General features: G+C 41.6%; 1 protein-coding gene across 7 annotated transcripts in view; it reads right to left on the bottom strand.

Moving 5' to 3' along the window:
* The window catches only part of neb (nebulin), a 60,016-nt gene that overhangs the window by 16,774 nt on the left and 23,884 nt on the right, over positions 1–19,358 (bottom strand). For all 7 annotated transcript variants that reach the window (XM_056389161.1, XM_056389155.1, XM_056389157.1 and 4 more), the window contains 62 exons: positions 19,191–19,295; positions 18,983–19,090; positions 18,423–18,734; positions 18,127–18,330; positions 17,934–18,038; positions 17,400–17,507; positions 16,929–17,240; positions 16,631–16,834; positions 16,424–16,528; positions 16,200–16,307; positions 15,801–16,112; positions 15,500–15,703; positions 15,226–15,330; positions 14,961–15,068; positions 14,512–14,823; positions 13,946–14,149; positions 13,703–13,807; positions 13,467–13,574; positions 13,060–13,371; positions 12,823–12,927; positions 12,535–12,633; positions 12,283–12,384; positions 12,035–12,142; positions 11,608–11,919; positions 11,388–11,492; positions 11,175–11,279; positions 10,974–11,078; positions 10,753–10,860; positions 10,518–10,628; positions 10,083–10,280; positions 9,872–9,976; positions 9,605–9,709; positions 9,416–9,520; positions 9,209–9,316; positions 8,990–9,103; positions 8,629–8,826; positions 8,342–8,446; positions 8,076–8,180; positions 7,850–7,957; positions 7,426–7,533; positions 7,233–7,340; positions 7,026–7,130; positions 6,801–6,905; positions 6,612–6,710; positions 6,386–6,490; positions 6,162–6,266; positions 5,966–6,070; positions 5,702–5,806; positions 5,177–5,281; positions 4,917–5,021; positions 4,701–4,805; positions 4,389–4,493; positions 3,966–4,067; positions 1,758–1,859; positions 1,543–1,650; positions 1,358–1,462; positions 1,153–1,257; positions 942–1,046; positions 742–846; positions 521–631; positions 306–416; positions 59–160 (listed from right to left, as the gene is read on the bottom strand). In XM_056389161.1, the coding sequence (XP_056245136.1) occupies positions 59–160; positions 306–416; positions 521–631; positions 742–846; positions 942–1,046; positions 1,153–1,257; positions 1,358–1,462; positions 1,543–1,650; positions 1,758–1,859; positions 3,966–4,067; positions 4,389–4,493; positions 4,701–4,805; positions 4,917–5,021; positions 5,177–5,281; positions 5,702–5,806; positions 5,966–6,070; positions 6,162–6,266; positions 6,386–6,490; positions 6,612–6,710; positions 6,801–6,905; positions 7,026–7,130; positions 7,233–7,340; positions 7,426–7,533; positions 7,850–7,957; positions 8,076–8,180; positions 8,342–8,446; positions 8,629–8,826; positions 8,990–9,103; positions 9,209–9,316; positions 9,416–9,520; positions 9,605–9,709; positions 9,872–9,976; positions 10,083–10,280; positions 10,518–10,628; positions 10,753–10,860; positions 10,974–11,078; positions 11,175–11,279; positions 11,388–11,492; positions 11,608–11,919; positions 12,035–12,142; positions 12,283–12,384; positions 12,535–12,633; positions 12,823–12,927; positions 13,060–13,371; positions 13,467–13,574; positions 13,703–13,807; positions 13,946–14,149; positions 14,512–14,823; positions 14,961–15,068; positions 15,226–15,330; positions 15,500–15,703; positions 15,801–16,112; positions 16,200–16,307; positions 16,424–16,528; positions 16,631–16,834; positions 16,929–17,240; positions 17,400–17,507; positions 17,934–18,038; positions 18,127–18,330; positions 18,423–18,734; positions 18,983–19,090; positions 19,191–19,295 (8,373 nt within the window). The remainder of the gene's footprint in view (positions 1–58; positions 161–305; positions 417–520; positions 632–741; positions 847–941; positions 1,047–1,152; positions 1,258–1,357; positions 1,463–1,542; positions 1,651–1,757; positions 1,860–3,965; positions 4,068–4,388; positions 4,494–4,700; positions 4,806–4,916; positions 5,022–5,176; positions 5,282–5,701; positions 5,807–5,965; positions 6,071–6,161; positions 6,267–6,385; positions 6,491–6,611; positions 6,711–6,800; positions 6,906–7,025; positions 7,131–7,232; positions 7,341–7,425; positions 7,534–7,849; positions 7,958–8,075; positions 8,181–8,341; positions 8,447–8,628; positions 8,827–8,989; positions 9,104–9,208; positions 9,317–9,415; positions 9,521–9,604; positions 9,710–9,871; positions 9,977–10,082; positions 10,281–10,517; positions 10,629–10,752; positions 10,861–10,973; positions 11,079–11,174; positions 11,280–11,387; positions 11,493–11,607; positions 11,920–12,034; positions 12,143–12,282; positions 12,385–12,534; positions 12,634–12,822; positions 12,928–13,059; positions 13,372–13,466; positions 13,575–13,702; positions 13,808–13,945; positions 14,150–14,511; positions 14,824–14,960; positions 15,069–15,225; positions 15,331–15,499; positions 15,704–15,800; positions 16,113–16,199; positions 16,308–16,423; positions 16,529–16,630; positions 16,835–16,928; positions 17,241–17,399; positions 17,508–17,933; positions 18,039–18,126; positions 18,331–18,422; positions 18,735–18,982; positions 19,091–19,190; positions 19,296–19,358) is intronic.

The following is a 19,358-nucleotide window of genomic DNA, read 5'->3' as shown; positions in this document are numbered from 1 at the left end:
CGCACACGGTGTGAGCCTTTGACCTACAAACAGTTCTTTGCATCTACTTGACGGTTACATCGCTAATAAGTTTGGCAGCCTGGGTAGCCTTCCTTATGTCCGGACGGTCAGCCACAGTGGTGTAGTGCAGGTTGGCTTTGGCATCCTTCTTGTAAGCGACCTGTGGCAATGGGCCGAAGAGCAGAGAAATAAAATCAAAAGAGAAATAAGAGAGAAGGTGAAACTATCTCAACCTGATGAAGATTTCATACTGTGAATAAATTCAATAAAACGTTATTTTTAGCACAATTGTGGCGATGACTCACGCTGCTCTGAGTCTTGGCCACGTCAATGGCATGCTGAACATCAGGTGGAACAATCATGTGGTTGTACACTGACTTGCCCTTCTCCTTCTCAAACTTTGCTTTATACACTTTCTGTGAAGAGAGGACGGAAGGTCAAGACCAGCAGCACAAAAACAGTTGAGGATTATGAAGCGACTTGAGCTGATTTTTGTGGAACAAATATGACAAAGTTGTACCCCGCTGACGAGCTTGTTGACCTCCTTGCTGTGGGCTGTGTCACGGGTCTCGGACAGGGTAGTGAATGAGCCGGACTGCATTTCCTTCTTACTGGCCTCCTTGTATTTGCTCTGAGTAAAAAAATAAAGAACTTATACAACACATATTGTTGTAGACTGTTTCAGTCTAATACATCATTTCTTTTAAACCTGACGAAGGTTTCCTACTGAACAGTTTTTACCTCCGATGCCAGAGTTCGCACAGCCTTGGCGTGGAGAATTTGAGGAGTGTCCAGGACGGGCACGTAGTGGCCCTTCTCCTGCTCATACTTCTTTTTGTATTTCACCTGGAGGACGGAAATTAATAAATGATTAGTTTACATGTTAAACAATACATTCTGAAGTAGCCTTGCTTGAGATCTGGAGCTACATTTCAACTTACATCACTGGCCATTTCAGCATTTCTCTTGCACAGGATGGTCAACTTATCATCAACAACAGGGATCACGCAGCCCTTCAGCATCTCTTTGTCATACTTGTACTCAACCTGTGGGTGAAACAACAGGAGAAAAATTAGAAAAACACTCTTCCATGTTGTTAAAAATGAAAACCGAAATTAAAATCACACACATAGAGAAGAAGCAACAACTCACATCACTCTGCTGCAAGGAGTTCTTGGCAGCATTGAGAAAATCGGGTCTGTCTGTTGTCCAGACCCATTTGTTCTTGGTGGCTTCATACTTTTTCCTGTAGTCAAGCTAAAAATGAAAAGAAAAAGAAAATCATATTGTATGAGTATTTTCAGGTATTTTGAGTTCAACTTAAACCAATAATAAACAGAAATGTAACGACGCTTACGTTGCTGATGTTCTTGTAGGCCTCCTTTGCGGCGCGGATCTCACGAGCCTCAGGATCCATGTTGATCTGAGCCTTGCTCTTCTCGTACACCTCTTTGTACTTCAGCTGTAAGAGGCGTGAAAAACACCATCATAAAACACCACACATAAAAATGTTTCAGTGCAGCCAGTCAGCGCGGGACTTACAGTGCTGGTGATCTCCTTGACCTTCTTCATGTGCTGTTGGTATGGTGTGTCGTAAGGCAAGGTGTATCCCTTAGCCTTGGTCTTGTTGTACTCCATCCTGTAGATGATCTGAGGAGTAATAATCACCGTACAGTCAGGGGCAATACCAAAATAAGTGAAGACATTGTAGTTTTTTTTGACAAAAAAACTGCTTACACGAACAAAACAAAACTTACGTCACTGATCTTCTTGCTGCGTTTGTGAGCCTCATACTCAGGAGTGTCCAGAATGGAGGTGAACTTGTCCTTGGCACGTTCATACTGCTCCCTGTACCTCCACTGATGGAGGAGGACAACGCATAAACACAAGAAAGTCAGTATCACTTATAATCGATTTGCTGCTGTGATCATTTGATTTTATTCACGTGTCTTCTGACTAGTGACTAGCAGACTAACTAGTCTTGCTTCTAACTTGTGGAGCTACAGACAAAAACTAATTCAGAAATGGGGTGAATGAATTTATGAAACGCTGAAAAGTCAGAACAAAAATGTTCTGACGCTGAGACATTGAGTCAATTCAGATTAAGGCAAATTGTTTGACTTCAATCAGTCACTTTCTGTTGTTACATAATAAATCTTAGGAGTAAAAAACAAATTAGATTCTTTTGTTTTTGATTTACTGTTCTATACAAGCAAAAAAAACCCCCCCAAAAACAGTTAACTCTCTATTTCAATACTATGTTACCTATCAAATAATAATACAGTATATGTAATGAGTGAAGTGGTGTCATGCATATGTTTATAAAAACATGCTTTATGAAACATGCACAAACACAAAGGGAGTTATTTTCCAGATGAAAATGAAGACAAGGACACGTGTTACCACCATTCAGTCATGACAGTCTGCAGTGCCCACGTAGTTCATGGTGACCAGCAGTCCATCTTTGACTATTGCTCTCTGAGTCTGAGGCTGACACATAGAGTGACTTCAATGAAGACGAGGTTTAATCAGGAGAAGGTGGAAGTTTAATAGTATCAGAAATGTCATTGTGTAGATAAGTGGGAGCCACTTAATCTACAAACAAAAACACATAGGATCTAAAATCTACCCTTAAGACTTTAAGAACTGTCTAACAACTGTCTAACTGTATAACAGGTGATGTAAAGATAAATTATATTCTTGTCTATGCTTTAATCTGCTGTAATTTCTGACTCTAGATATGTCTGTCTGCTGTTGGGCAACCATTGCACTGCATTTTAAGATGAGTTAACGGTTTGGTGATCAATGGGACATGAAGAGAAGTGATTAGGTGATGGAGGGATTAAAGCATGAAAGACAAAGGTGGAACGTGTGGAAGTTAAAACCCCTTTTGGAGTTAGAGTGAGATGAATGGAGGGAAGGAAGGAAGACCCTGTCCAGAAACAGCAAGGAGGAACAAAGTAACTGTTATTTTAGAGTAATTCATAAGATATGTTTCCTATTTACTGCTTTTATTTATTGTTTTATTTATTGCAACTTGTCCCGTGTCTTTTAATATGTTCCCTCTGATATTTTAACTATACGTGGTTGGTTGTCTGTTGTGACTGAATGTATGGACTGGTGAAGCTACAGATGAATTGCCCATGGGGGATAAATGAAGTTGTCTGAACTCAACCGAACTAACTGGTGATTTTCATATATGACTGTGAGTCTTAAAACTACGCAGAGCTTATTTTCTGTCTGTTTGTGGACAGGGATCAGAGGTACCATGGTTCATCGCTCTGTGGCTGTTTACCTTACTGCCCATAGTGGACTGGTAAAGGGCTGTGAGGATGTCAGGCCGGAGTAGCTCATTGCAGCCACTCTTTAGCAGATCCTTTGCTCTGGATTTATACTTTACCTGTCCACACACACGACATACACACACAGCATGCCATAGTTTGAGGACAGATGGACAACAACAGTAACACTGGGAGGACTGGAGAAGTACTCCAGAGATCCAAGTGTGACAAAGGAGCTTTTGTTTGTCCTCTTCTGTGCCCTCTGAGTGACAGCGATCATCACTCTCTCAAGTTTGACTTTCTCTAGATTTGTTCATTGGTTTGGACATATTCAGAATTTAATCCACATAATTTAACCATCAGTGAGTGAGTCATTAAGCTGTCGTTCTGATGGCACAGATAGAGGAGACTCCTGCTCACTCAAGATAACCTTCCAGCTGCTATTTGAGTGGCACTGTTTGAAATAACCTGCATGGGAAGAAAAGAAAGAGAGAAAACGAGTAGACACTGATACAGACAGAGAGAGAAATTTATCAAGTTGGAAGAGCTATCACAGCCATGCGAAGACGACCCACGGCAGGTCTGTCGACGACCTCATGCACCAGTGTCAGAGGTCTGGAGGACCGGACTGGAGGTTGCAGTAGAGGAGGCAGGCTGGTCGTAGAGCACGACCAGGGCGTTTACCTGGCTCATTTTCCTGTTCTCCCTGGCCAGTTGGTACCTAGGATCATCTGTAGTTATGGTGAACTTATCCTTGGTCTTCTCATAATTAGCTCTGTAGGCCCTCTGCTCAGAATGTCAGAAGGTAGTTAGGGACAAATATCCAGAAAACAATGCGCACTGTCGTGTGATGAGACTTCTCCAGGGAAGAAAAGGAAGGTTAAAACAAGTTACACATAACAAGAGCAGATCATAAACATTATAGGCAATTATCAAACAGTATTATGAATTCACAATCTTTTACCTTCAAGCTGAGAGTCCAATAGAGATGAACAAACACAGATAAAATATGATCAACAAAGATGATTCAACAAACTAACTACAACTTTGGCTACAAAAAACAAATTTTTCACTTACTATACTGGGTTAAAGAATGAAAGGACTCACGTTGTTCATGAGAACTGAAGCGTTCTTGACAGCCTCGAAGAATGGAGTGTCGCAGGTATACTTGAAGTTGCCTCTGTTCTTCTCATATGAGGCTTTGTACAGTCTCTGTTACCAAGAAATGCAACTGTTATTAGGAACACGCGGAGAAGTTTAACAATCCCTGCATACACTACAATAACAAGCATATTTGTGATATGAATTTAAGACAACATAAGTAGTATATGGTATTTTATATACTATCAAATAAGCATCTTTACAGCAGTTTATCAAATTATTACAAATGTTAAATTATGAACTAAATAGATCCTTCACCTCACTGTACAGCGTCTTGTTCCTTTCAGCCTGCTGCAGCTCAGGTGTGTCCCATACGTAGCAGCCGATTCCCCTCAGCCAATCCAGGTCCTCCTTGTACTTGATCTATAAAAAGACATCAAACGGGATTTAGTTTAAAAAATGCATACTATGTCAATGATACAATATGCCCTACACAGAGTGCATAATTTTGGATTCCAAGTCAACAGTACTCACGTTGCTGATGTTATCATTGACGATCCTGCTGAAGAAGAACTCAGGGCGGTCGGGGATGGACTTCCAGGTTCCCAGAGAGTTAATGTACTTCTCCCTGTATTTAACCTGAGGCAGAGAGATGGAGGGAAAACAGTGAGAGAGTAAAAAGAGCTCAAATCAAAATGATCTTAAAAGTTCATGAAACAATATTTAGACTTAAAAGTTGGTTAAGACTGCATGGATATTTCAAATGATCAACCAGCTTATTTCTAATTGCTGACCTCACTGATGTCATCAGTGACTCTGCGGTGGTAGATGATGTCCAGGGCATCCTTGACCGTGTGGTAGTGGCCCTTGGCGAGCTCAAAGGTCTCTTTGTAGCGCAGCTGAAAACATGGGAGAATAAAATGAGTCAGATGTTCATCGAGCACAAACGCACACGTGTTAAGTTGTGTTTGTAGCATCACTCCTCTATCAGTCATCATAATTCAAAGGCAAAAGCCACATTTTTTTCACTGATAAAAGGAAATTATTTTGTGGAATGGTCGAAAGTTCATGAAACAATATTTAGACTATTAAAGGAGGCAAAACGTGTTTATTAGCTAATTAAATTCTTCGCTTAATTAGCAGCTTTTTCAAGTGGAATAACACAGGTTTAATAGCAAAAAAACTGACCAGTTCATATACAATTTGTACTCACAGTCTAAACTAAAAACTATCAGAAATGAAGACATGTGCTGCTCTGGTTCATGGCACTGATGTAAATATTATTATTCTAATAAAGGTTATTCAATGAGCATACTCACATCACTGGACTGGAGGTAGGCTTTCTTGGCACGGATCAGGATAGGTGTGTCAGCAATGGCAGTGTACCTGTGCTTCATCTTCTCATACTGATCTTTGTACTTGTTCTAAGGGAAGAAATCATTTATGTAACACATCAGAAATTTGTGTTTGAATTTAAGTTCAACAGAGATGAGGGGTAATAAAGGTACTATAGCCCACTGCTAAACAGCAAGGAAACCTGGGCAATAATAATAAGATAAGATATGACATAGGTGAAGACTTACATCACTGTAGACCACTTTCATTTTTCTAGCATGGCCCATGTTTGGAGTTTCAATTTCTTGAGTAAAATGAGCTCTCTCCTTAGCGGCCAGGTCTGTGTACATGTACTGTGGAGAAACAGACAGAAATAATCATTAGGTTATTAGAAAAAGAACAGACTTACTATGTAAAACAATACGATGTTGTGTCTGAACTTGCTTTGTTAGTCAGCTGCTGGGCCCATTTGACTCTCTGGATGTCCAAAGAGTCCACGCTGGAGGTGACTTTAGCCATGTCCTCCTTGCTCTGGGCTTTGTAGATCAGCTGAAAGTAGAGAAGCACAAAAAAATAAATAAAAAAATTATTATTATTTTCTGATAGAAAAACAAACAATTTTCCATTCATATGATGTGATAAAATTGTGTTTGGAAAAAACTACTCACATTGCTCATGTGGGTCTTGAGCTCAGTCACACGCTTGTACTCTGGAGTGTCCAGGACCACAGAATAGTTGGCGAGGTTCTTCTTGGCCTCCACTGGATAGTTCACCTATAAAAGTAAAAAGAAACACATACACATGATCATGATTCCCCTGTGACGAGCTGAATATGCCCTGAAAATGAAGGAGACTGATATAATGGGATATCCCATCCGAAAAGGAAACACTTACCTTGAATTTGGTGATGTTGCGGACATGGACCATCTCTGGAGTGTCATACAAGAAGCAGCCGACGCCTCTCAGCCACATCAGATCCTCTTTGTATTTCAGCTAAAAACAAAAAAATTATTTTCACAAAACGATTTTCTTACAAATGCCTTGAAGTTGATTTTGTAAAAGTCTGTGTCAAATTCCCCATACCTCGCTGGTGATGTCATTGACGTGGTAGCAGTGCAACAGCTCCGGTGTAATGGGCATAGAGATCAGCTGGCCTCTGCTGTTGTAGTATTTCTCTTTGTAGCACAACTAGGACAAGAAGGGAACAAAAATGTGGGATAAGCACAACATACTATTCATCTCCATCAAGCCACATGCATCAAAAATAGGAACATGAATGACATCAATAATGTGAGAGCGGTTCCGTACGTCGCTGAGGTTCGCCTGGTTCATCTTGACTTGTCTGATATCAGGGGTGTCGTAGGTTGTGTGGATCTTGTCCTTTTGCTTCTGGTACAGCTCACGATACAGACGCTGCGGGGGAAGGGAAGGCGACATATGAGCTTGTTTCATCAAGTAAATCTCCACCAGAACTAATGTGTCTGGGTCAACAACACCAGCGGTGAGTTATCTTGCCTCATTGATGATCTTGTTAGCTTTCCTTGTGTTGACAAAGTTGACACCCTCTGGATGAAGAGTGTATCCCTTGGCCTTCGTCATCTCATAGGCCTCCTTGTACTTCACCTACAAAAATGAAAGCACAAATATCTGATTCAGTAACATCAATCTCCTACATTATCAAGATGATTCAAGAAAGGGAAATACTTACATTGCTGGAAACAACGCTGTTCGCCTTAACCTGCTTGATGAGCGGGGTGTCGTGGGGTAGGGAGTAACCAGTTGGCATGAAGCTCTTGTTGGCCTCTTTGTACCAGTTCTAAGAGAAGCCAACAAAACAGGGTGAGACAGAAGGCATTTCAGCTTGAAAAACATATTTGCCAATAGATACAGTAAACAGAAACACATACAGAAAAAACCCTGAGAGTAAACCTGAAGAAAACCTTTTGAGAATAATCTAATGTCTAAAATTTTCCCAGTGTGAACTTTATGCACTGATCCCACAATGAAATGAAATGAGTGTGTATTGTGTAGGCTGCTCCTTATAAACAGAACTTGTGAAAATATTCTTACAGTATACATGCTGACGGTAATCCCTAAACAAGTAAACTGAATATTAAGGAATATTAACTTACATCACTCTGGATGTAGTTAGCCAGACGTGCCCTTTCTGTCTCAATGGTAACAGCAGGTGCAGTGTTTGTGCCCTTGATGTTGGCGTTGTAATCAAAGCGGTAGTGCAGCTGGAAAAAGAGAAGAAAAAAAGATGAGATTTATGATTTGTTTATGATACAAATGTTTTTGTTAAATTATAAAATATAGATAGTCAACATTGTGAAGAAAACTTTAAGAGTCACTTACATCGCTCAGGTTCTGAGCGTTCTGCTTGGCCGTCTCGTAGACTGGAGTGTCCGTCACCACTGAATAGTCCTTGAAAGACTCAATACCTTTAGCTCTGTACTTGTTCTGGAATAGAGATAGAAGAATGTGGCAATCAGCATCGCTTCTCAATAAAAACACAAGGTTGTACGAAAGCTCAATAAGAGGATTTACCGGACAGGAAGTTTAGAGAAGATATGAACCAAATTACTGAAAATGAAGGATGAAAACATGTTGAATGGGCTAACCTCACTCTGAAGGTCACCAGCATGCTTGACACGGAGGATCTCTGGTGTGTCCCAGGCATAGCAGCCGATACCCCTCAGCCAGTTGAGATCATCCTTGTAGAAGATCTGGGGAGAGCACGCAACGAAACACACAAGTTAAGCGACTTTTGGCTCCAAAATTGTCTTATTTACTTACTAAACTATTCTACACTCTATAAGATGCTAAGGTTAAAAAAGCAAGTTAAAAAGAAGATATAAGTAAGGATGTGGTTGTAATGTCTTATCTGTAGCTGAGGGCCGTTACTCACGTCACTGAGCTGCTCGTTGACTTTGCGAGCCTGGACGTACATCTGCATGTCGGGCAGGCACAGCCACTGGTGCAGATACTTGCGGTAGTGGATTCCGCTGACGGTGGACTGGGTGTTGCGGGCAGACAGGATCTCCAGCATGTCTGGTGGGATATGGGTCTTGGCCTTGGTCTTCTCGTAGTCCTCTTTGTACAGGCGCTATAAAGATGGATAACAAATGGTTCTTTCAATTCTTGCAAGATTAGCAATCTTTAAGATTAGCTCTTAAAAGAGCCAATCTGACAGTGCAGCTCCTGCTGTATTCCTCACTTAAAAAATGCAAACATGCGGAAGATAAAATGGCAAAACAAATGCGACTTACGTCCAGGACCAGCTTTCCAGCTTTGACGCAGCGAGCAGTTGCGGGATCGTCCTCGAGAGACTTGGGCAGACTGTAGAGGGATTTGAACTTCTCATAATCCTCCTTGTACTTCACCTAAAGGGGCGAGACGATTCATATTGTCTCTTAACGGTCAACAGACAAACTCCCAGCATAGTAAAACCATGGACTGAAATGAACAGAACTCAAAGTTGAACTCACGCTGCTGAGAATGATCTTCTGTTGTTTGGCATGTTTCAGGGCATGTGCGTCATGTGGAATATGGTAACTCTTGTCTTTGATTTTGTTCCAGGCAGCAGTGTAGTTTTTCTGTTGAGAGCAACCAGAGCATTATCAACATGTTATTGCGTGTAAACACACAGTTTACAAAGCTGACATCTTAAATGTGATATGTTTATCTTCACTTACGTTGCTGAAGAAGTATTTGAAGTTGTGGCATCTGGCATAGTCGTAGGTGTCCAGAACAGTGGTGTACTGGTGCTTCTCCTTATGATAAGCCTCCCTGTAGTTGAGCTGCCAATGACAATTGTTTTATTAGTGCACTCAATTGGAGGCAAACTCAAATAAAAATATGTTTTAAAAGTCCAGCTCACTCACCTCACTGGCCCAGGTGTGACCCAGAACAGCAGTCACATAAGCTGGGGTGTCCGTCACGATGGAGTAATTGTTGAATTCTTTCTTGGCCTCGTCTCTGTATTGCAGCTATAGGGGAAGATATGACATGGGTAAATTATCACAGCTCCACAGACTAAAGAATTTGATTTCTTCTAAATGCTATGATGGTTGTAAAAATAACATCTTGGCTCAGTAAACTGTGAATAATGTTTCTAAAGGATCCTTGCGATCTTCCTTGTTGTTACTCACATCACTCTGCAGCTCGTAGGACTTCTTGGCACGAAGAATCTCTGGTGTGTCCCAGACATAGCAACCGATACCCTTCATCCAGTTCAGGTCATCCTTGTAGTACACCTATTAAACGTCAACAGCAAAAAGCAGAAATTTGTGTTAAAGTCGTCTTCCACGGGACGCTGCACAGTACAAGCAGCAGATGTGCAGAATGTGACGAGGGACCTACATCACTGAGAATCTCGTTGGTCTTGCGGGCACGAATGGCGTCCTCCTGGTCAGGATGGCAAGTCCACTGGTGCAGGTAGGTGCGGTAGAGGACGTCGCTCAGCATATCCTGGCAACGCTTAGCTACCTGGTTAGCGATGATGTCAGGTGGGAGGTGGGTCTTGGTTTTGGTCTGATGGTAGTCCTTGTGGTACAGCCTCTGTAAAGACAAGGGCAGTTATTAAAATTGCCATCATAATTATAAAACAAATTAACCTGCTTAATCTAACCTGATTAAGATTCACAAACCAAACATCTTGCAATCCCTGAGTAACAAATCATTTAAAGTATGCTGCTGACATATGAAGTAAAGGTTTTCTTTTATTAGACCTTGAAAAAGTAGTAAGATGCCTTGATATGTATGGAATAAATGGAGGAATGATTGACAATATCTTACCAGTCCCTTGTTCTTCTCCTGATCTCCACAGCGCATCACCTCAGGGAAATCTACCAGGGTTCCAGCCATGTAGTGACCCTTGGCCTTCTCATGGGCGTCCTTGTACTTGGCCTAGTGGGATCATAAAGGATAATAAAAGTCTGAATTGCATTTCCTTTCACATAGAAAACATTATTCCCTGTGCTTTTGCCTTATCAACACAGACTACTATGAAGAAGTGCAAGACATCACTCACATCACTAGCAATGTCCCTGCTCTTCCTGCCACTTAGAAGTGGGATGTATTTTTGGTCCAGCTGGTAGCCTGTGGCCTTAGACTCGTCCCAGTTCAGTTTGTAGAGTTTCTGAAATTACATAAAGTAGGCACAATTTTAAAAGAAAGGCAGATAAGAAAAAAGGTGATAAACAATCTACAAATGAAATGAAAATATTGAACATGCTTTTCATTTTAAATTACCTCACTGATGTTCTTGGACACTTCCCTGCTATGGGCCAGTTGAGGAGTGTCATCTGAACCAATGTAATGACCCTTTTCTGCATTGAACGTCTCTTTGTACTTCAGCTATATCAGGAGGAAAAGAACATAATTTAGATTTGATAATTGTTTATTCATATGCATCTAGAAATTCAGCAGCTTAAATGTTAGATTTTTACATACATCACTGAGGTTGGCAGCATTTGTCTTTGCCAAGAGGATCTCAGGGCGGTCCACAACCAGGGTGAATTTCCCGAAGCTGTCTATGGCATTCTTTTTGTAAAGCCTCTGCAAATGAAATTAGAGCATCAAGATTAGACACAATGAGCTGACAACAAAATGGGTTAAATGAAAAATAGCCAACTCCAAAGACAGAATATGACACAGTAAACGTACTTCGTTGAGAATTTCCTGGGCCTTCCTGACTCTGACGTGGTCAACAGAGTCAGCTGCCACCCAGCCGCAGCCACGAATCCATTCCATGTCAGCCTTATACATAAACTGAAAACAAAAACAGAGACACATTTGAGTGGGTTGAGACAGAATTCCCTGTCAATTTATTGTGTGAATATGATAAAGAAGTCCTGGCTTGGTGTCGTTCTCGAGACCAACTCACATCGCTTTGAAGATCATATGCCTTGCGGGCCTGGATGACATCGGTGGAGTCTGGCAGACAAGTCCACTGGTGCAGGCGAGTTCTGTAGTGGTCATCATTGACTTGGATCTGGCATTTCTTGGCCAGTTCAAACTGAAGCATGTCCACTGGCAGGTGGAACTTGGTCTTGGACTTGTTGAAGTCCTTCTTGTACAGAGCATCACTGGCGATCCTGGCTGAGTTCAGAGCCAGCATGAGCAGAGGGTCGTCCTGGACGCTGAGAGCACCAATGTGGTGGCCGACCTGCTTACGGTATGCCTCAAGGTACTTGTGCTGCAGGACGGACATAAATCATTGTCTCCATCTCATCGTGTTCTCAGTTCAATTAAAAACTATTTTAATAAATGATCTTATTATGAAACAAATGCAACTTTGTCTAGCTACTCACTTTACTCTGCACTTTAGTCGTCATGATGCACTGTTTGATTGGCACAGCATCTCCAGGCATGAAGTATCCTGTAGCTTTGACTGAGTCCCATGCTTTGGTGTAGAGTTTCTACAAGAGATGGAAATACATATTATAGGTTTATCATAACGTATCAATTATCGAGCCGATAATAAGAGGGGAAAACTTTGGTACAGGACAAAGTTGAATTGAAATATGCAGCAAATATATCACATGAGGAGTCATCTTACCGGGTGCACGTTCTTAGCCACCTCTCTGGCTGTGGCAAGACCTGGAGTGTCCACCAGCGAGTACTTGGTCTTGTCCTGGTGCCAGGCTTCACGATATTTGGCCTGAAAAGAGTGAGAAACCAAACATTTAGTAAAATAAAAACCTAATATCTAACATCTGCCATTGCTACTTTTCTACCAGGTGGTCTAACTGAAGAGAGGACTTTAAACATTTCCAGTCAGCATCTGAAAAGCAGAGAGAGTCATCCTCACCTCGTTGAGGACATCAGCAGCATTCTTGGCGCAGATCATGTCGACTCTGTCAGTTGGAACTGTGAATTTCTGGTCATCCAACTTGACACGGTAGCCTCTCTGTATAAAAGCAGGAAAGACATGTCAGAAAGGAATTCATCAAAATTACTGAAGATATATGGGTACATTATTTCCTGGTTAAATAAACACTAAAGACGCTTTTAAAACATTTTACAAATGTGTATGAATATCTGTGATTTTACATGTACCGACAAAGTTGAGATGAAATGAACAAGTTGTCAGACTTACGTCAGCCAGGATCTTCTGTGCATGCTTCACCTTCATAACATCCACACACTCATGTGGCATCCAACCACATCCACGTAACCACTCCATGTCAGCTTTGTACACAGCCTGAGGAAACATAGCAGATTCGTTCATGTTTTTCCATGTAATTTTTACAGACAATAATCACAATGTGAGAGATTCTCACAGACAATAGTGTATGTGAATGAACACAATTCATGTGCACTATCATAAACCTACATCACTCTGAAGATCATAGGCTTTCCTGGCCTGGACCACATCGGTGGAGTCTGGCAGACATGTCCACTGGTGCAGATGAGTTCTGTAGTTGAAATCATTGACTTGGATCTGGCATTTCTTGGCCAGCTCAAGACTCAGCATGTCCACTGGCAGGTGGAACTTGGTCTTGGACTTGTTGAAGTCCTTCTTGTACAGAGCATCACTGGCAATCCTGGCTGAGTTCAGAGCCAGCATGATCAGAGGGTCGTCTTCCACACAGCGGGCACCAATGTGGTGGCCGACCTGCTTACGGTATCCTGTCTTGTACTTGTACTGGAAGATAAGAATTGAAAGGTTAAAAAATATTCTGCAAGTAGCTAATTTATTAATCTGCTGTAATCAAACCTTATCCATATTTTTTTTCTTACATCACTGACGATATCTCTGGAAGCTCTAGCCTTCAGCACAGAGATAGCATCCTGCTTGATATGGAAGCCTTTGGCTTTCTGGTCATCCCATGCCTTTGTGTAGAGTTTCTGCACAGAACAAAGTATCATCAAAAAACTGTAAGACATACTGTCAACACACCAACATCATATACGGACAGAATAATACACTTTTATACTTTAAGATATTTATGTAAATCTTTGTGTTACAAACTTACGTTGCTGATGTTGATAGCATTGGCCTTGGACAGTTCAAAGGAGGGGGCATCATGTGGTATGTGAATGGTGAGCTTGTCTTTATCCCAGACTTCTCTATATTTCCTCTGTCAGATGGAAGAAAGATCATGAACTTCTTTATTGTGATACATTCATTCACATAGATATCTGTGCAAAAGTATTTAGTTTGAAGTTTTTAATTCACCAGAGAAAGCATTTAGCCTGCTGAAAACATTATTACTCACATCACTGATGTTGTCAGCGTTTTGCTTGGACAAGACAATAGCTGGGAGGTCCACAACGCTGGTGAACTTGACACTGCTTGGAGGCTGGCGGTAGAGCCTTTCATTGATAATAGCCTGGGCGTTTCTAGCTTTGACGACGTCCACAGAGTCCTGAGGTGACCAGCCGCATCCCCTCAGCCAATCCAGATCAGCTTTGTATACAGCCTGAAAAACATATATCAAAAAGGGTTGTTGTTGTTGTTGTTGTTGTTGTTGTCCTTGTAGGTTCGGCATTTGTTTTGACTGTCTCAATGAATGAAGGGTTTTCATTCAAATCTGTTGGATGCAGATCTAGGCTAAAAATGTCAGGAGTGATATGAATCTCAGTGAAACTAACAGATATACAGACCTCCACAAACCTAAGCTGGAGTTTGTATGGTCAAGAAAACATTTTAACTTAATGTCATTTCCATTATAGTATTGGTAATTTTTGTATAAGAGTAGGATGTGAGCTAGCAACAAACTCTAAATAAGCCCTCCTTACTTCATCAAGTCTACACAAACCTCTAAACTTTACATGTACTCACATCACTCTGCAGGTCATATGCCTTTCTGGCCTGGACCACATCGGTGGAGTCTGGCAGACATGTCCAGTTGTGCAGATGAGTTCTGTAGTTGAAGTCGTTGACTTGGATCTGGCATTTCTTGGCCAGTTCAAGTGTCAGCATGTCCACTGGCAGGTGGAACTTGGTCTTGGACTTGTTGAAGTCCTTCTTATAGATGTTATCACTGGAGATCTTGGCTACATGAGCGGCCAGCAAACACATTGGGTCGTCGTTGATGCTAAGGGCACCAATATGATGGCCGCACTGCTTTCGGAAACCAGCCTTGTATTTGTACTGAAAATTTGACACAAAAACAATTTGATCATTTTCTTGATACAAATCATTGCTGTAAAATGAAAAAAAGAATACAGTTTGTAAAATAACAAAGTGAAGGGAATGTGAAAACTTTCAAAACAGAGGTACAGACTTACATCACTGATGATGTGACGGGAGTGTTTGGCTGCTAAGACAGAAATTGCATCTTTGGGAAGGAAGTAGCCTTTGTTGATGGTGTCCATATAGCCTTCACGATAATATTTCTGGGGAAACAAGAATGATGCTGTCAGATTTCCTTTCCAGTAGATGTGATGAAAAATTCACTCCTCAAACTTTAGCACAGTTAATTGATTAAGATGCATAAAGAGAGTTAGCAATTACTGATATGCTACACAACTAGGTGGAGAGGCACCGCATTACCAGACTGGTGTTGAGTTTATTCTGCTTGGCCAGGAGGACCTCTGGGGTGTCAGGCATGATGTGAATGTTGGTTTTATCATTCTCCCAGGCAGCCATATATGCTTTCTGTGAACAGAATATAAACAGGGTTTAGTGGGATGTGACAGAGCTTTGTCTAAAACAAGTTGTACTTTTTGGTGTCAAAAAGGGAACTGCTGAAACATTCTGTAAATATCAATGAAAAAAAACAATAAAATACGTTGAAATAAGATTAAATAAGATGTATTATCTCTACCTTGTTCATAGTCTGGGCATTGGCCTGAGCAAGGGCATATGGCATGTCACATGTGTTGGCAGTGAACTTGAAGTTGCTGGGATGCTGACGGTACTTCCTCTCGCTCAGGATCTCTGCTGCTTTCTTGGCCTTCTCCACATCAATTGACCCAATTGGCACCCAACCTGTGCCCTTGATCCATTCCATGTCAGCCTTGTACACAGCCTACAAGTAGGAGGACAAGAGGGGTCACGGTGAGTTTTATAAAAAAAAAAAAAAGCTTTAAGCAAACAGATTATGACAAAAAAATCTCATTACTCACATCACTCTGCAGGTCATACGCCTTTCTGGCCTGGACCACATCGGTGGAGTCTGGTAGGCAAGTCCAGTTGTGCAGATGAGTCCTGTAGTTGAAATCGTTGACTTGGATCTGGCATTTCTTGGCCAGCTCAAGATTCAGCATGTCCACTGGCAGGTGGAACTTGGTCTTGGACTTGTTGAAGTCCTTCTTGTACAAGGCATCACTGGCAATCTTGGCTGAGTTCAGAGCCAGCATGATCAGAGGGTCGTCTTGCACACAGCGGGCACCAATGTGGTGGCCGACCTGCTTACGGTATCCTGTCTTGTATTTGTACTGCATGGAGAGAAGAGATAGTTAGGGGGATAAAAACAAGCACACATTGAAATACAAGGGGAAAGAAATAAATTTTATGTTTCATACATCACTGATGATCTCTCTTCCATGTTTGGCAGCAATAACAGAGACAGCGTCAGCCTTAAGGTCATAGCCCTTTCTGAAGGCGTCCTCAACAGCTTGCCTGTACAGTTTCTGAAAAAGGAACGGAAATAGAGGAATTATAAAATGTAAATTGGGATGCGTATGACACTGATATTCACTGACAGGACTATAGAAAACCAGAGCAAGTCAAAACAGACCAAACATACCTTGCTGATGTTGTGTGCATTAGCTTTGGAAAGCAGCAGCTCAGGCAAGTCAGAGGTGACATGAGTCTTAATCTTGTCAGCCTCCCAAGCAGAAATGTAGGTTTTCTATGGTGGGAAACAGAAAGAGAAAAAAAAAAACATCACGTAAAGAAAGAACAAATGTCCAAAATCTGTAAAAGAGGGATATGATTTTTTTTTTTTTTTTACCTTGTTCATGATATCAGCATTAGTTTTGGCTAAGACCATGGGCATGGAAGACATGTCAGTGGTATATTTCAGTGAGTCTTGTTTCTGCTTGTAGAGACGATCACTGAGAATTGTTCCAGCATGCTTGGCCTTCAACACATCCAGTGAACCAATAGGGATCCATCCCACACCTACAATCTCGTCCATGTCAGCTTTGTATACAGCCTGGTGGTGAAGCGGATACATGTAACATCAAAACACATGAGCACAGTCAACATGGTACGTTTAGATATGTTGAATATGTCGGTAAAGTGCTTACGTCACTCTGAAGATCATAGGCTTTCCTGGCCTGGACCACATCGGTGGAGTCTGGTAGGCAAGTCCAGTTGTGCAGATGAGTCCTGTAGTTGAAATCGTTGACTTGGATCTGGCATTTCTTGGCCAGCTCAAGATTCAGCATGTCCACTGGCAGGTGGAACTTGGTCTTGGACTTGTTGAAGTCCTTCTTGTACAGAGCATCACTGGCAATCTTGGCTGAGTTCAGAGCCAGCATGATCAGAGGGTCGTCTTGCACACAGCGGGCACCAATGTGGTGGCCGACCTGCTTACGGTATCCTGTCTTGTATTTGTACTGCATGGAGGGAAGAGATAGTTAGGGGGAAACTTGTACTGATGAAATCAGCAGAAAAAAGTTTTATTTTACAACTAGAACATCTGTCATATTGTGTTTCATTGCAGTGTGTTAATAATATAAAGAGATACTGTATATAATGCTGTATAAGTCACTCACATCACTGACGATGTCCCTGGAGGCCTTTGCAGCCTTGACAGAGATGGAATCCGCAGGGAGGAAATAGCCCTTATTAATTGTTTCCTCAAAACCTTGTCTGTATAGTTTCTGCGAAAAAAAAGAAAAAAGACATAAATTAATACATTTTCTGGATGAAAAAATTAATTCTACAATGCTAGAACTATCTATTTATAAAAATATGTTTAAGAAGGAAAACCAAATGGAGGTATAATTATGGCATTTAGAAAAGCTTCCAGATGTCAAGAATATGCCAGAAAGGTTTTCAGTAGGACTTTGCTTAAGGGATCACTTTTGTGGAATCTGCTGTTCGAATCTTATCTGGCTGCTGATTCAAGTCATAATGGAGAGTAACCTGAATGAGGCTTAAGGTGGTCAATAAGTCAACACAACCAGTTAAAAGATTTGTCATACCTCCAACACAAGAACCAGACTTGACAAAGATATTGCAAAGATCACGAAACAAAAACATTCAGTATTCACAATCCTGTCACGTGCCATAAGAATTATACTAACCCTGCTCATGTTGATCGCATTCTGCTGAGAGAGGAGGATCTCAGGGGTGTCAGGTTTGATATGCAGCTTGGTCTTGTCTTTCTCCCATGCTTCGATGTACAGACGCTGGAACAAAACACAAATAATCCCAGTGTTAACTATGCTATTAATTAAAGAGATCTCCAGTGCAAATCAAGGTAATGATGATCTCCACCTTGTTCATGGTCAAGGCGTTATTCTTTGCCAGTACGATCTCCATGGCATCTGTGGAGCAGGTGAAGGGAACGGTGCTGGGGTGCTGGCGGTACTTCCTTTCGCTCAAGATTTCTCCAGCCTTCTTGGCTTTCTCCACGTCAAGTGAGCCAATGGGGACCCAGCCCATGCCCTGGAGCCACTTCAGATCAGCTTTGTAGACAGCCTGTGAGGTGCAGTAGCACAGAATTTAACTTGTGACACATTTTGTGGTATGAACATAAATCAGAAACAGATTCATGTGACAGCTACACTCACATCACTCTGCAGGTCGTAAGCATGTCTGGCCTGGACGACATCGGTGGAGTCTGGCAGACAAGTCCAGTTGTGCAAACGGGTGATGTAGTTGGCGTGGTTGACCTGAATCTGGTTCTTCTTGGCCAGTTCAAAGGACAGCATGTCCACTGGCAGGTGGAACTTGGTCTTGGACTTGTTGAAGTCCTTCTTGTACAGAGCATCACTGGCGATCTTGGCTGAGTTCAGAGCCAGCATGAGAAGAGGGTCGTCTTGCACACAGCGGGCACCAATGTGGTGACCGACCTGCTTACGGTATCCTGTCTTGTACTTGTACTGGAAGAGAAAAGAAAAATTGTTATTGTGTGTTAACAGTTACACACACACTTTACTTAATTAAAAATACTTAATTCACTGTACTCAAACTGACAAATTATAATTAGCTGCCTACAGTAAAATGCATGACATCTGTCCAATAAGAAAAAAGTGAGAATGTTAATTCTACTCCTCTGCTGTACAATACAATGAATTATCTGCCACTTCTTCACTTTTCAGTTCAATAACAAAACATCATAAACACTTACATCACTGGCAATGTCCCTGGAACCCCTGGCTGCGATGATGGAAATGGCATCATTGCGCAGGTCATAGCCCTTCTTCTTGGCATCTTCATGTGCCTGTGTGTACTTTTTCTGTAAACAAACACAAACATCACAGAGACGTTAAGCATTTCAATGTGCCATTGAAAGTAAGAGTTGCTGCACCACAATAACTGTTTAATTAGTCACGTACCATGCTGTAGTTGACATTGTTCGCCTTGGCTAGAAGAACATCCATAGCGTCAGGCATGACGTGGATTTTCGTCTTGTCATTCTCCCAGGCTTCGATGTATGATTTCTGTGGACACAGATACCAACAACATGAGAATTTACTGACACTTACTGACATTTACTGAACTCT

This window comes from Seriola aureovittata, chromosome 11 (genome assembly GCF_021018895.1).
Source record: "Seriola aureovittata isolate HTS-2021-v1 ecotype China chromosome 11, ASM2101889v1, whole genome shotgun sequence".
Lineage (NCBI taxonomy): Eukaryota > Metazoa > Chordata > Actinopteri > Carangiformes > Carangidae > Seriola > Seriola aureovittata.
This window is presented reverse-complemented; position numbering and strand designations above follow the sequence as displayed.